This window comes from Nipponia nippon, unplaced genomic scaffold (genome assembly GCF_047370975.1).
Source record: "Nipponia nippon isolate SJK-2023a ecotype South Korea unplaced genomic scaffold, ASM4737097v1 scaffold_9, whole genome shotgun sequence".
Classification (NCBI taxonomy): Eukaryota; Metazoa; Chordata; class Aves; order Pelecaniformes; family Threskiornithidae; genus Nipponia; species Nipponia nippon.
In genome coordinates, this window is record NW_028262413.1 from 37,827,191 (window position 1) to 37,840,286 (window position 13,096).

Consider the following 13,096-nt stretch of genomic DNA (forward strand, 5'->3'; position numbering starts at 1 on the left):
CAGCTTATTTCTAAACGGAAAGATACACATGAACATATTTCAAGTTGCAGCTTCATGCTTTTTCAATGTAGCCTCTAAAAGGGCTGCCTTTGAGTTGCAATTATAAGCATGAACATGTACCTGCATGTTAAGTAATTCTTCAATCTTATTCTGGATCTGTCCATACACGTCGTTAAACAGTTCCTCCTTTGATTTTGTTCCATTCAAGTGCACTTAAAGTAAGAAAGTAAAATGAGAGAGCTGTAATTGAATGTTTCTGTAAGCCTGCCAGATCCTAATTTAAAAAGCATGCACTTGACTGGTATCAGAGAAATATACTCCATCCACCTGCTTCGACTCCTCTCATGCATTTAAGCAGCGTGTATATCCCAGGTTTGAAAAGCGCGCTCAGAAAGCAATCTTTCAAAAGTGCTTTTGTCATTGAAGACTTACCCACATCAACTCCAAGATCTTCCATTATCTTCCTGTGCTTTACGTACATAGGCCAAACGTGGCCATCAAACAATCCAGGTGGATCTGGTACAGTGTAATTCCTTGAACTATAAATTAAGACATTGTTATTCAAGTGCAGTCTAATTACAGTTTAGGGAAATGACAGATCATTCATTCAGTTTCTCTACACACTAGCCTGACGCTGTTGCCTCCAATGTAGTTTCTGAGCTTATCAAAAGTCAGTATTTAGCATAAGCTGCAAGCATAAAGATACCCCCAAAAAAGTTGTTATTTGATGTGTGGGTGTGTTCAAGATGCAAAAAGGATTCCTAAAACGGACTCATCTTAATATTGATTAAGCCTTCTCTTAAAGCTTTAGCAGAACTTTGGGTAAAATAGCTGTCTGCTGATTCCTCTGAAACGTAATTTCAAGTTTAACAGGTTTTATTTGCATTAAGAACCACGTATGTGTGCAACAATACAGCCAAATATAAAACCCCGGGGTAGTTCAAGACCTGGGAACCGTATCATTGGAAAACCAGAAAGGGAGAAAGCCTATTGAAAGGTCTGTGCTGAAATTGAGCATTTGTCTCTCACAGTGGTTTGGTAGAAAGCTTTTGGGTTGGTTTGGTGAAGGAAGCCACAGTCTTCTAACACAGCAGCTACACTAGTGTTTATCCTTTCTTCTTTAGAAGCTTTAGAGAAACCGAGTCTTGAATAGAGTAAGATGTTACTGGGCTGGCAAGGGAGCTCAGAAACACACACTTACCTCCTTCTCCTTTTACACTCTTCATATGGAATGGAAAGAAAGTACCGATGGTGGAATACGTCAATCAGTGGCCTGAAAGAGATACATGTTTGGTTACAGCTAGACTGTTTGATTAGTAGCAAGAAATAGAAAGGTAAAACTACATCCATTTCCTGTATCTAGAGCTATCTTCCGATTTGTGACACCTAAACTCACCAGTAGTCAATACCAGCTGCTAACTCTTGGTTTAGAACAGGTCTTTATTCCCTTGGAGGCTCGCCTATCACGTAAAATCATGTAAAAGTCAAAATATATAAAGTCACATTTGATTACCTGTAGGTGTAAAGTAGGAAGCCTTCAACAATAAGAATGTGGACTCTCTCATCTCCTCCCTCCTTATCTTCCAAGATCTGGGCATCCAGCGTGTTGTTGATCCCATGAGAACGTTCAAACTTGACTGGGTTTTTTATCCAAGCGTTGATGGTACTCATCATAGCTTCCATATCTAATGCACTAATCACTAAGACAAAACAGACAACTATCATTAAGCAGTAATTACGTATCGTCTAGTACAAAAATAGTGCACATAAAGGATCAAAATACTCGAGGTTTTTGAGGTATGTTTTGATAACGCTGTAGCAAAGCCTTACCATCGTACTGTTTAAACCCATCTTCAACTTCGATTTCATCTTGCGGCTGAAACAGTGATAAGAAAAAAAAAAAACTGCTCGGTCAGCACAGCTACTGGGAACCTCGATACCCATTTCAAAGCAAGATGCAAGATCCGAACCCTGAAGCTGCAAAGAGGAATCTTAACCCTCCACCAGGTTTCTTTACATGCAGATAAAAAGCAGTAGTAACGAGGCCAAGATAAAGCAGCCTGCTCCTCTATCTTCCCACCAACAGGAGCACACGGTACAGCACTCCAAGAAACTGGAAAGCCAGCGGGACGCGTTGCAGCGCAGGCTTATGCCCCCGCCGCCCAGCCCACCCAGCGAAGCGCCGCAGAGGAGCCGCAGAGGAGGGCAGGGGAACCTGCGGGGCCGGGCAGGGCGGCGCGGAGGGCGGGCAGGGCGCCAGGAAGAGCGGGCGGAAGCACGCGGGGGTCACCCCTCGCCCTCCCGGGGCCTGCAGCGGGCGGCCGGGCGGGCACCCGCCTCACCTTGAAGAAGTCATCCTGGTGCACCACGCTGCAGTTGGGCAGGGCCTGCCTCAGCCGGCGGGTGAGGGTGGTCTTGCCTCCGTTGGTGACCCTGCGGCAGAGCGCCCAGCCCTCAGCCAGCGCCGCGGGCCACGTGCGCGCGCCCGGCCGCCGCCACCCCCACCCCCTCCTCCGCGCTCGCGCCACTGCGGCGGCGGCACGAGGAGGCCGGTGGGGGAGGGAAGCGCCTCGGCCGGGCCCAGCGCCCCGGCGGCAGCGGCGCCCCCCACCCACCCCCCCCACCCCGCCCGCCCCCGGCCCGCCCCGCGGCTCTCACCCGCCGATGCCGATGATGATGTTCATGGCGCGTCCGACAGCCGCCCGGCCCGACTCCTACAGCCTGTTCCTGAGGGGCTGGGGCAGGGGGGGAAGGGGGGGTCGGGGACCCGGTGTCTCCGGTACCGGCCGCCTACGTGCCTGAGCCGGGACCCGGGGGAGGGGGGAAGAAAGGGGCTGGAGAAAGAGGAGAAGGTAGAGAGGGGAGAAACCCAACGTCAACTGCCGGGCAACGCCATGGTCGGAGGAGGAGGGAGCAGCAGCAGAGCTGGTCCGCGCCGCACCCGAGCGCTCCGCAAAGGGAGGCCGGCACCCGCTGCATGGGGCTTCCCCTCACGCTCCTGCGCGCCCATTGGGCGGCCGCCGCCACCGCCGCAGCCAATGGAGAGCCCGCGGCGCGGGCGCCTCGCGGCTATTGGGTGGGAGGCGCTCACTCACGCCCGATAGGGTTACAGCGCAGCCGCCCGGCGGCGCTCATTGGCCGCTGCGCTGGGGGCGGGCAGCTGCACCAATGGCAGGGGCATCGCGCGCCTGAGGCGCTCCGGTGTCGGCGGCGCTGTGCGGGTGCGCCGCGCCGGGGCCGCGCGCTCTCCTCAGGCCCTTGCGGGACCGGGCGCCGCCGGAGCCTTCAGGCGCCGCGTCCCGGGCCCCGCCGGCAGTGACGGCACCGGCGGCCGGCTCGGCGCCGCTCGGCTCCTTCGCGGTGGTAGCGAGGGGGTGCGCCCTGAGGAGGGCGAGGCCGAGCCCCGCGCCCTGAGGAGGGCGGGGCAGGCGTCGGTTCCGCTGCCGCTTCCTGAGGCTGCGCTGCGCTCCGCGCCTCCGCCCGGGCGCGGTGACAGGGGCTCCGGCGGCCCCTTAGCGTGTTAGCAGTGACGCGGAGGCCGTTGTTCGCCGTGCGGAGCCGTTAAGGCACCCATCCCAAAGGCTCGGGGGCTCTTCGCGCCCCGCTCCAGAGAGCGGCCGGCTGTCAGCCGTGGCGAGCTGCGCTCGCACCCAGCGCCTCGCCCCGCTGCCGGGGGCGGCCCGCCAAGCGCCGCCGTCGTGCTGCGGCCTGCAGCTGCCCGGAGGGCCGCGGCCGAGCGGGGAAAGGCGCCGGGTCGGGCTGTCCGGGCGTCGCCTCCCCTGTGGCGGGGCTCGGTAAGGCAGGGCTGCTCCGAGTGGGAAAAGCTGGGAGCGAATCCTGCGAGCGATGTGCTGCGCTCTGTGGCAGGGTGACCCCTGCAGTTTTCCAGAGTAAAATGCGCCAGCGGTTGTGCAAGCATCTTCTGCGTTCAAGGTCAAAATCCGTCCTTAGGCCATGAAATGAGGGAGTTTTAATGGGCACGTAGACATTTGACTGGGCAACTTAGTATGGAGACTTTATCCCCTGTGCTCCCCAGGTCTCAGCGGAAGGGCAGTTCCCTGCTGCTGTAACTGGAGGAGCCGGCGTTTCCTGGGCAGTGGCGGTTGTCCCTCGGCTGCGGGCTGCCAGTGCTTGGGCTCCTGCAAACCACAGAAAACTGCAGGACTGGGAACTCTGCTGCGCCCGAGAGACACCTCTTCTTGTTAAGACTTTTTCCCTTCTATGAAAAAATAAAACTTATGGTCACAGCCTTTTTTTTTTTTTTTAATCTAATCTGAGTTTGTTCTTAGTAACGTTAAATTCCATAATTTGCAAGCTAGTAACTCAGTTCAACATGTTTACAATACCAGTGGTTGGTGTGTTGCCAACCATTCAGCTTCTCACCTTTTTGTGAGTTTCACTAATTTTCTTCTGGTAAGACTCCAGGCAAACCTCAGTTGATTTCTCTCACAGTTATTTTTAACTTCCAAACAGAACACATCATTTGGTCTCTTGGCTTTTCTTTTTCGAGGGGGAATGGACAGTTAGTTAAAAATGCATTTTTTTCATTTTGTGACTAAGCTCATTTCCACTTTGAAAGAGAGGAGCTGCCTTGGTGGTTTGTTGGTTGGTTGGGTGGGTTTTTTTAATGTGTGTGTCTACTTAGCTTTTAAAAGGAGAAGCTTCAAATCTCCTCAGAGACTACACCCAAATTCCTTAGATTAACAATACCAACACACCTAAATTAATGGAGGTCTCAGGTAAAACCCTGTTCTCAGCTTTCTATGAAGCTTCAGGATGGCAGAAGGTCAATATATAATCATACTACATAATAGCATTGTTATGTAGTTTGAGGACTACATCTCCAACCAAATTTGTAATCTGTACATATATTAGTAAAATCAGGATGCTATTTCATAGAATCCTAGAATGCTCTGGGACGGAAGGGACCTTTAAAGGCCATCCAGTCCATCCCCCTGCAATGGCCAGGGACACCTACAACCAGATCAGGTTGCTCAGAGCCCCGTCCAGCCTGGCCTGGGATGTGTCCAGGGATGGGGCATCTACCACCTCTCTGGGCAACCTATTCCAGTGTTTCATCACCCTCATCATGAAAATTTTTTTTCCTTATATCTAGTCTAAATCTACCCTCCTGTAGTTTAAAACCATTACCCCTTGTCCTGTCACTACAGGCCTCGCTAAAGAGACTGTCCCCAGCTTTCTTGTAGGTCCCCTTTAAGTATTGAAAGGCTGCAATAAGGTCTCCCCGCAGCCTTCTCTCCTCCAGGCTGAACAGCCCCAGCTCTTTCAGCATCTCCTCATAGCAGAGGTGTTCCAGCCCTCTGATCATTTTTGTGGCCTCCTCTGGACCCGCTCCAACAGGTCCATGTCCTTCCTGTGCTGAGGGCCCCAGAGCTGGACGCAGTGCTCCAGGTGGGGTCTCACCAGAGCAGAGCAGAGGGGCAGAATCACCTCCCTCGACCGCCGGCCACGCTTCTTTTGATGCAGCCCAGGAGATGGTTGGCTTTCTGGGCTGCAAGAGCACATTGCCGGCTCGTGTCCAGCTTTTCATCTATCAGTACCCCCAAGACCTTCTCCTCAGGGCTGCTCTCAATCCCTTCATCCCCCAGCCTGTACTGATACCGGGGATTGCCCTGACCCAGGTGCAGGACTTTGAACTTGGCCTTGTTGAACCTCATGAGGTTCACACAGGCCCACCTCTCCAGCTTGTCCACGTCCCTGTGAATGACATCCCGTCACTCAGGCGTGTTGACTGCACCACTCAGTTTGGTGTCATCTGCAAACTTGCTGCGGGTGCACTTGATCCCGCTGTCTGTGTCATTGATGAAGATATTGAAGAGCACTTCCATGCAGTTAAGTTCACTCTGCAGCAGGATTTCAGCTGTTTGGCTCCAAGGTTCTTCCAAAGTCTTGGTAATTTATTGGTTTTTACTCTCCACCTTACACCAAGCAAAATGCACTCTTCAAGTTTTGTGTTCAAAACTACTTTTTGATCTAGAAATGCAAGTTCTGCTGTTCTTTGCCATTCCAATATGTAAATGTACGACTATTTCAGGATTTTAACATGATGTAAATATCAAACGAGCAAAGTAAGGATAGCGAACAAATTAGAAGCACAGTGGTTTTTAGAAAGGCAGCTAGGCTGAATTATGCTTCTCTCACATCAATTCAGTACCGGCAGAGCTGGAATGAAAATGGCAACAACTGGACTAAGTTACCACAATTTAACAAGAATTTTGGGGCAGGGTGATGGTAGCCTGCATCTGATGTGTGATGATATATGCTAACATTACACTCATTGTCTTTCACTATCAGCTCAGAGTCAAGGATTTGTCGTGATCAGACCTTCAGTCTAAAGGCCAATTGTGAAGAATAGGTATGTTTAGTGGATGTTATTTATCAAGATGACCGTGCATCTCTCTTGTCTATGGAAAGGGAGGATTCTTTTGTTTTGATTCGGGCAAACATTTTCCACTTCATATAGAATTGGTATTTGGTAAGTGAAATACAGAATATTTTGAATACTTTTTAATACACAGCAATGATAGAACAAATTGAGTGTTATGCTCAGTAAAGTATATATAAACATTCATAAAGCTCTCAGGCGCTTTAAGGCTACGGACTCCAGAATGGCTGTGCATCCTGCCCATCGCATTCAACATCTGTGGCTGCGCGTGCTAGCCATTTCCCTGGCCCTTTGTCTCTGTCTCCTCGATGATACTGCTGCTATGGTGAAAAATAGAGAGAAAGAACAACGGGATATTGTCCAGTTCTGGTCTGTGTGCCAACAGTGACAAAATGTTGTTTTCTCCTCGGTTTGGGGATTCTTGTTGGCTTTTATTAGTCCTGGGCGAGCCTGAAGGCATGAAGATGTTTTTTAAATTCTTCCAGTTAGTGTGGAAACCTTGAGTCCCTGGGAGGAAGGTGGTGTCCTGTGCCCGGGCGCAGACATTCCCATCCTGGAGGATGATACTCTGACTCATGCAGAGGAAAAGAAGAGTTCTGTTGTAAAACACAACAGGAAGGCGTCCAGCGCTGCTGTGTGCCAGGAGGACACCTGCAGAGCTGCCGCAGGGGTGGAAGTGAGCCACAGGCTGTATGGATAGTGCTGAGAAAACTGCACGGCCGCACAAACCTGACGCCAAACTAGGGCGCTATTTCTGGTTTCCGTTCTGCTTTTCTGACACCTGTAGGTAAGCGTGAAGTGCACAACAGGCTTCCGCAACACCTTACAGAGCAAAGGAACCGTCGCACGGTATGGGATCACAGTGAAGCATTCTTGCTTAGCAATCGGGATTAATTATAACCCGGGAATATGAACTGTAAACGCCCTGGAGTTGCCAAGACAGGAGCTGGCTGCGTGCCAGCGCTTGAATGAGGACGTACCATCCCGTCAGGACTCCCCGGGAGCAGCAGGTAACACCCAGGTACGCACGGAGCCCCACGGAGGTAGATGGCCAAATGCTGGGGGGTACAGCAGGAGGAGAGGGGGCGTTCAACCGTTATTTTGGGCTGGGGATGTTTCTCTGTCTAATTTGATGCTTGTCTCAGTCAGTCTGCTTTCAGAATAGGTTATTACTGCACAGGGACACACTTTATGATTTTTAAGAAAATCTTAGCTTTGATACAGCCTCCTTAACGTTAAATAAACCCCCAAAAATCTGCAATTAATGTGAAGTGTAGGCAAAAGCTCTCGCTTCTGTGTGTTCTTATGGTTTTGTGGGCCACTTGTTTGCTGCACCCAAACAAGGCATCAGTGGTGATAAAGACCATTGTGAGAGGATGAAGTGAGGTGAAAAATGATAATTGAGCCAGATAATGAGTTGTATTAAAACCACCCAGGAAAAAATGGGATAGTGTATGACACATTCTGCAATAATGTGTCATATAGGCCACCTAAAGCTGAGGCAAACATAACAAACGCTTCAAAAGATAAATGGCAGAAATTTAAAAGATCTGTTTGAAGTGTGAGAAGTGATGAAGTGTAAGAAAACCACAAAGGTGAAAGAAATAGATGCGCTAATTACGTAATCGTGGGACTACATAAGAAATGCCTGTGAAGGGAGAAGCGTATGCTGTTTGGTTGTGAAGATTTCAGTGGGGGTTCAGAAAGGCTGAACTGACGAAGCTGTAACTTCTGTTAAGCTGTAAGCTTTAAAAAGATCCTTTTTAATAAATTAACATCTTACAATATTGTTTTAATGATCTGGGGTTTGGAAAAGATGATATGAAATGCTACTCTATAGCCTTGGGTTTCATTTGAAGGAAGATATTAAAAAAAAAAAAGTTAGTAACCACTAAAAAGTTGGGTTTTGTCATAGCTTCAGGGCACTTAAAGTCCGTGAGTTTCCTGTTTGTCTCCAGTTCGGGAGTGCTGCTGTGTTAATAGTTTTATACATTCTGGGAAGCTCTAGGCTCTGTCTGATGAATGGTTTCTGTTGCTGATATACAAAGCTCTTTTTTTCTCTTTTAAGGGCTTTTTGGAGTTGTAGAATACTCTTTACTTTGAGCTTTTCTATGTCTAAGAAGAGTAACTATATCAGATGTAAGAAGGAAACTTTCTTTTGCACCTGTTTGTTAAACATTCAAACTGTTGTGCTTCAAAGGTATTTTCTTTCAAAATACTAAATAGTTCATAAGCATTGGCTAGCTCTTCTTACAGTCAGATCACAGACTGTTGAACAAGACCTGACTTCATTCTAGCATTGCTTTTATTGCGCTTCTGTAAAGAAACCAGAACTTATACTACCATCTGTCTGGGAGTAAATGTGCAGAGTTCTCAAGCCTGATTTCTGACATGAACATACTGATTTTAAATTGATGCTACTTTTCTGCCCAGGTATGTTTAAGAATTTTGCAGTCTTGTAGTCTTCTGAAAAGTCTGTTGCTCAATAACTGTTACAAGACTTTGATATATTTTAGTATGAACTTAAATAATAATCTCTTTGCAGGTATACTCATCAGATGCTTTCTGTGATCTTTATTAGTGAATCTGCACAAGCAATTCCTTCCTAAACGCACTTTAGGAACTGCATCTTGGTCCTTGAGCTGCTTTAACTCCCAGAGAAATAATTACACTTAACAAGACCTTATTACCTACTGAAAAATATAATGACTGAATTCCTGGTTTGTTTTAATTGGTGCAATGGTGAACAGCCCCAGCCGGTAGGTAGATGCATGACTGCCATCCTTTATCAGATTTGAAAGTTTGCCTTTTGGTTATGTGGAAAACACTTTTCATTGTCATGTTGTTCTGACTAGTTTGGGTTAAGTAATGCAAAAGCTAAAACCAGACCAGTTAAATTACGTTTAAACTACATATGTTTCACCAGAAGCTTTGGCCATATGAGTGTTTGCAGTTCTCAGGCCCTGACTTTCCAACATTAAAGGAAGTTTTTTTTTCTAAAATTCAATTAGCAGTAATACAGTAATAAAAGTGACTTTGACCCTCTCTTATTGCAGTCTGAAACCATGTTACCATGACGAGTCATTAGGGGTCAGTACTCACTGTCTGGTTTTTAACTCAGCTGCTTATTTCTGTCTGAAAGCTGCTCATGTTTTCTGAATAGAGACCTAAGAAATCTTCTTTCTTATAGAAGAGGCGTCGGAGACTGGACCGGAATATGATAGGAGAACCAATGAACTTTGTACACACTGCACATGTTGGGGCAAGAGAGATGAGTAGTGACTATTCATCGGTAAGTGTGCACCTCTTGGATAAGCAGAAATCTCCGTTCAGTAACCTGTAGAGCAGCTAGCTAATAAAATACTAGATAATTGTAAGAGAGAGAAAAATTGGACTTTTTTTTTTGCATTAATAGGATAGCGTCAGAACAGAACTGTCCTTTGGTTTGTAAATATAAGATACTGTGGAAGATATATTCAGCAAGAAGTGCTTGTTTCCCCAGTATCTTTACATATGATGAGACCCTCTGGATAAGGACTCTGTGGATGTACTTGATACTAGGTCCAGATAACACATCACCCTGAAGTCAAAGCTGTGGCAGGGTGAGGGATGTAAGAATAAATGGATTTTGGATAGCAAGACCCATCTTATGCACCGACTTAAAATAGCGTTTAACAATCCTGGGTTTAGTTGTTATTTCTCCCTGCTACCGTTAGGACCCAGCACTGCAAACATATGGCTCCCCTGCCTCTTCAAATTGATGCTTTTAATAATTGCTCTCAAAAACAGACTTTATAAGATACATGTTCTAATAAACTTTTTTTTCTAGGCTGTATCAATTCAGGACCACATGAAGTCTAAAGGTGGCTACACAAATGGCGCTTCTGCAACTGTTGAGATATAAGAAACAGAGAAGGCTGAAATCTGCTCTGCCTTATGAGGACCCCCTGGACCGTGCTTTCATATTCTCTAAAACCTCTTTATCATGGAGTAGGGAGAGTACTTCAATTATAAATAGGTCAGTGCAAGCTTTGGTGTTCTTTGCACAATAGCTTCTGAAGGAGTTATTGTAAATTATCCTTAAAATGGTCTGTCATGGCAGTGTTGTAGTAGCAACTATAATTTGTCACTGTGGATGACTTCCTAGCTGTGTCCCAAAAACCTCACAAAGTTGTCTGGTAGGATGGGATTGGAAGTCAGTATGAATTGTCTGGGGTTTTGGTCTCTGTCTTTTCCTCCCATCAAGAAATGCGGAGGTTGATTTAATTGGAAGATATCCCATGTTTGCACTTCTTATGTGGGCTAAACTGAATGCTAAGTAGGATCTTGTAGCCTTTATAACTTATATATATATATATATAACTTTTGGACCTGTGTTTTAGATGGCTTACAACCTAATGCATAAATCTACTGAGCTTTACTGTAGTATTTTTTTAATGTCTTTTGATGGTGAACAAACTCTAACGTAACACAGTTAGCCGAGTCTGCAAAACCCAGTGAAACTTCTGCCTTGCTGTGATAATGCTTTTGTAGATAAAAATAGAGGGTTTGCAAACATACCCGCTTTCGAATGAGGCTTAGAAAAACAGACATTTCTCTCAATTACTGGGCTGCCTCCCTTCCATTCATGAAGTAGTGTGACTGTCAGGTATTACTACAACAGAGCTAATAATATGTACCTGTTAACTTCCAGTGATGCTACAATATGCTCACAACTGTGTGTTAATTTTGCATGGCTACTACTGAATTTTAAATTAAACATATTTAAGATCACTCTCTCTGTTACCTATCTGTAACAGTAACTAAACAGGACTTCAAGGGATATATCACTTGTCTTTCTGGCTCCTTAATTTTGAGACTGGTTTTGGTTTGTTTGGTTTTTTAACTGAATTTTTTCTTGCATATGGCTTAAATAAAAGGTATGGTTTAAGTGATACAGCCATGTGAAGGACAGAAATTTAAAGAATATTGTGAAAACTTGCAGGAGAATATTAAATGGAAACAGTGTCTTGCAGAGTTCAAGCACTTAATAAATATGGATATTTAGCCATACCCAAACTACAGTTTAGTAACTACTTAGTTCTATTAGTTTTAGTTTTGGAACTACTTAGTTCTTATTCATCTTTCTGTTAAGTGATATGACAAAACTGCTGAAGTAGAGCTAGGTTTTTCTTTTACCCAATCACTGACAACTGTTCCCCAGCTCGAAATTCTGAATGACTACCAGTGCAGAAGCTTAGGAAATCTGCTTGCTGTCATGGGATTAACTAAATACAAGTGTTAAAATTGCTGCTGTATTAGCACCAGTTGTGCTGGAAGTCAGTGGAATTCTCTCCTCCTTACTCTAGGCCTAAGATCAGTTATGAACTTTTTTTCCATTTTAAAAAAACTTCTAGCTGGCAAATCTTGTAACTTGTATGATTCTGTTTGTGGCTTGTGATACTTCTTAAATCTAGACTGCTGGCTTTGCTGAATTGTTAGGCTGCCTTTTCTGAGTATACTAGGGAACTTAAAACATGAAAGGTAGCTCTGTTTTTCTGTATGCACTCAAAAAAACGCTCCTCTTCCCCTTATATTTCATCTTTAAGGGCCAAAGAAGAAGAGAGAATGTTACTTTCTGTAATAGTCAACAGCTGATCATAACATTCTGCCACCACATGAGAGAAATCTAATACCCATATCTTGCTAGATCCTTGCTCTTGAATTAGAATACGTGCCAAATTTTAGTATATTTTTAAATTAGCATGAGTTAGCTGTACATTTAGCTTTTTAAAATCTTGTGTGTTTCTGTCTTCTAATTTCAGATTTATTCCAACAGCCTAGTTAAGATACAGAGTTCAAAGAAGCTAAATCCTTTGTACTGTTGAGGAAGCATAAAGTGGCCAAGTTGTTTAAAGAATAGATTCTAATTCATCAGCTATTAAATTGAGTTCATGCGTTCATTGGTCCATACCTGCCCAGAAAAAACAGTGGTAGGGCAGCTGTCATGAAGAAAATGGGTTGTATTTTGTTAACACTGTAAAAAACAAATGGAACTGGAGTTAGTATTTCCTGAAGACCATTCAGTATGTTTAAGATTAGTGGTGTATGCATAACTAGAAATAAAGGAGTTGGTGAGCATGTCAGTTCTTCTCTCTAAAAACAAATCAACAGAGAATTTTGTTATTAAACATTTATTTATAGAAAAATCCTAGTTTTCGTTATGTAAATCAAGTAGCCCTATCTGTTGTAAAACTAACCTATTTTCATCAGACTATATAGTATTATATAGGACCTTATTAAAGTGTCACATCATTAAAAGGAAATGTTTTGCTATTGCATTAAAGGTGCCATTACTTTTAAAATCTAAACAAACAAAAGCATGTCTTAGGACTTAGGTTTTTTTGTTGTTGTATATTTAGAAACCTTATCTAGCTGTAATCTGTCATGTAACTCAGTATAAATCTATGTTGGTTATAATAAATCTGTTGAACTAGGCACTTGCACTCTTTTCATATTGTGGAAAATCTTGATATTTTTTCTACCCTGAAAACCTGTTGGTCAAGTGGATGGATCGGCGTGGGTTGAACTTTTATTGCACAAAATTAAATTTCTCCACTAGAGAGCACAATTTTACATCAAGTCTTTTCTGTCTGCTCTATGCAAGCTGTTACTCCACTGTGGTGTGTTTTGTTTGTTTGACGGCTTTTG

At 45.2% G+C, this 13,096-nt stretch overlaps 2 protein-coding genes across 4 annotated transcripts; one reads left to right on the plus strand and one right to left on the minus strand.

Moving 5' to 3' along the window:
* Positions 1-437: 437 nt before the first annotated feature.
* On the minus strand, positions 438-2,981 carry LOC104017120 (nicotinamide riboside kinase 2). Its single transcript, XM_087743734.1, is given in 7 exon segments — positions 438-463; positions 466-539; positions 1,202-1,273; positions 1,514-1,700; positions 1,831-1,876; positions 2,343-2,433; positions 2,659-2,981. Coding segments are annotated over 7 exon segments (522 nt in total). The 5' UTR covers positions 2,685-2,981.
* A 3,817-nt stretch (positions 2,982-6,798) lies between these two features.
* LOC104017119 (CDC42 small effector protein 2-B-like) lies at positions 6,799-12,882 on the plus strand. 3 transcript variants are annotated; one of them, XM_087743923.1, is made up of 4 exons: positions 6,799-7,416; positions 8,952-9,165; positions 9,597-9,698; positions 10,236-12,882. In XM_087743923.1, the coding sequence occupies exons 2-4, from the start codon at positions 9,112-9,114 to the stop codon at positions 10,308-10,310; spliced, it is 231 nt and encodes a 76-aa protein (XP_087600049.1). In that variant the 5' UTR covers positions 6,799-7,416; positions 8,952-9,111; the 3' UTR covers positions 10,311-12,882. The 3 variants fall into 3 exon arrangements, with proteins under 3 accessions (XP_087600049.1, XP_009468389.1, XP_087600048.1); XM_009470114.2 differs by having other exon boundaries at positions 6,800-7,427; XM_087743922.1 differs by lacking the exon at positions 6,799-7,416 and adding an exon at positions 8,088-8,147.
* Positions 12,883-13,096: the final 214 nt, after the last annotated feature.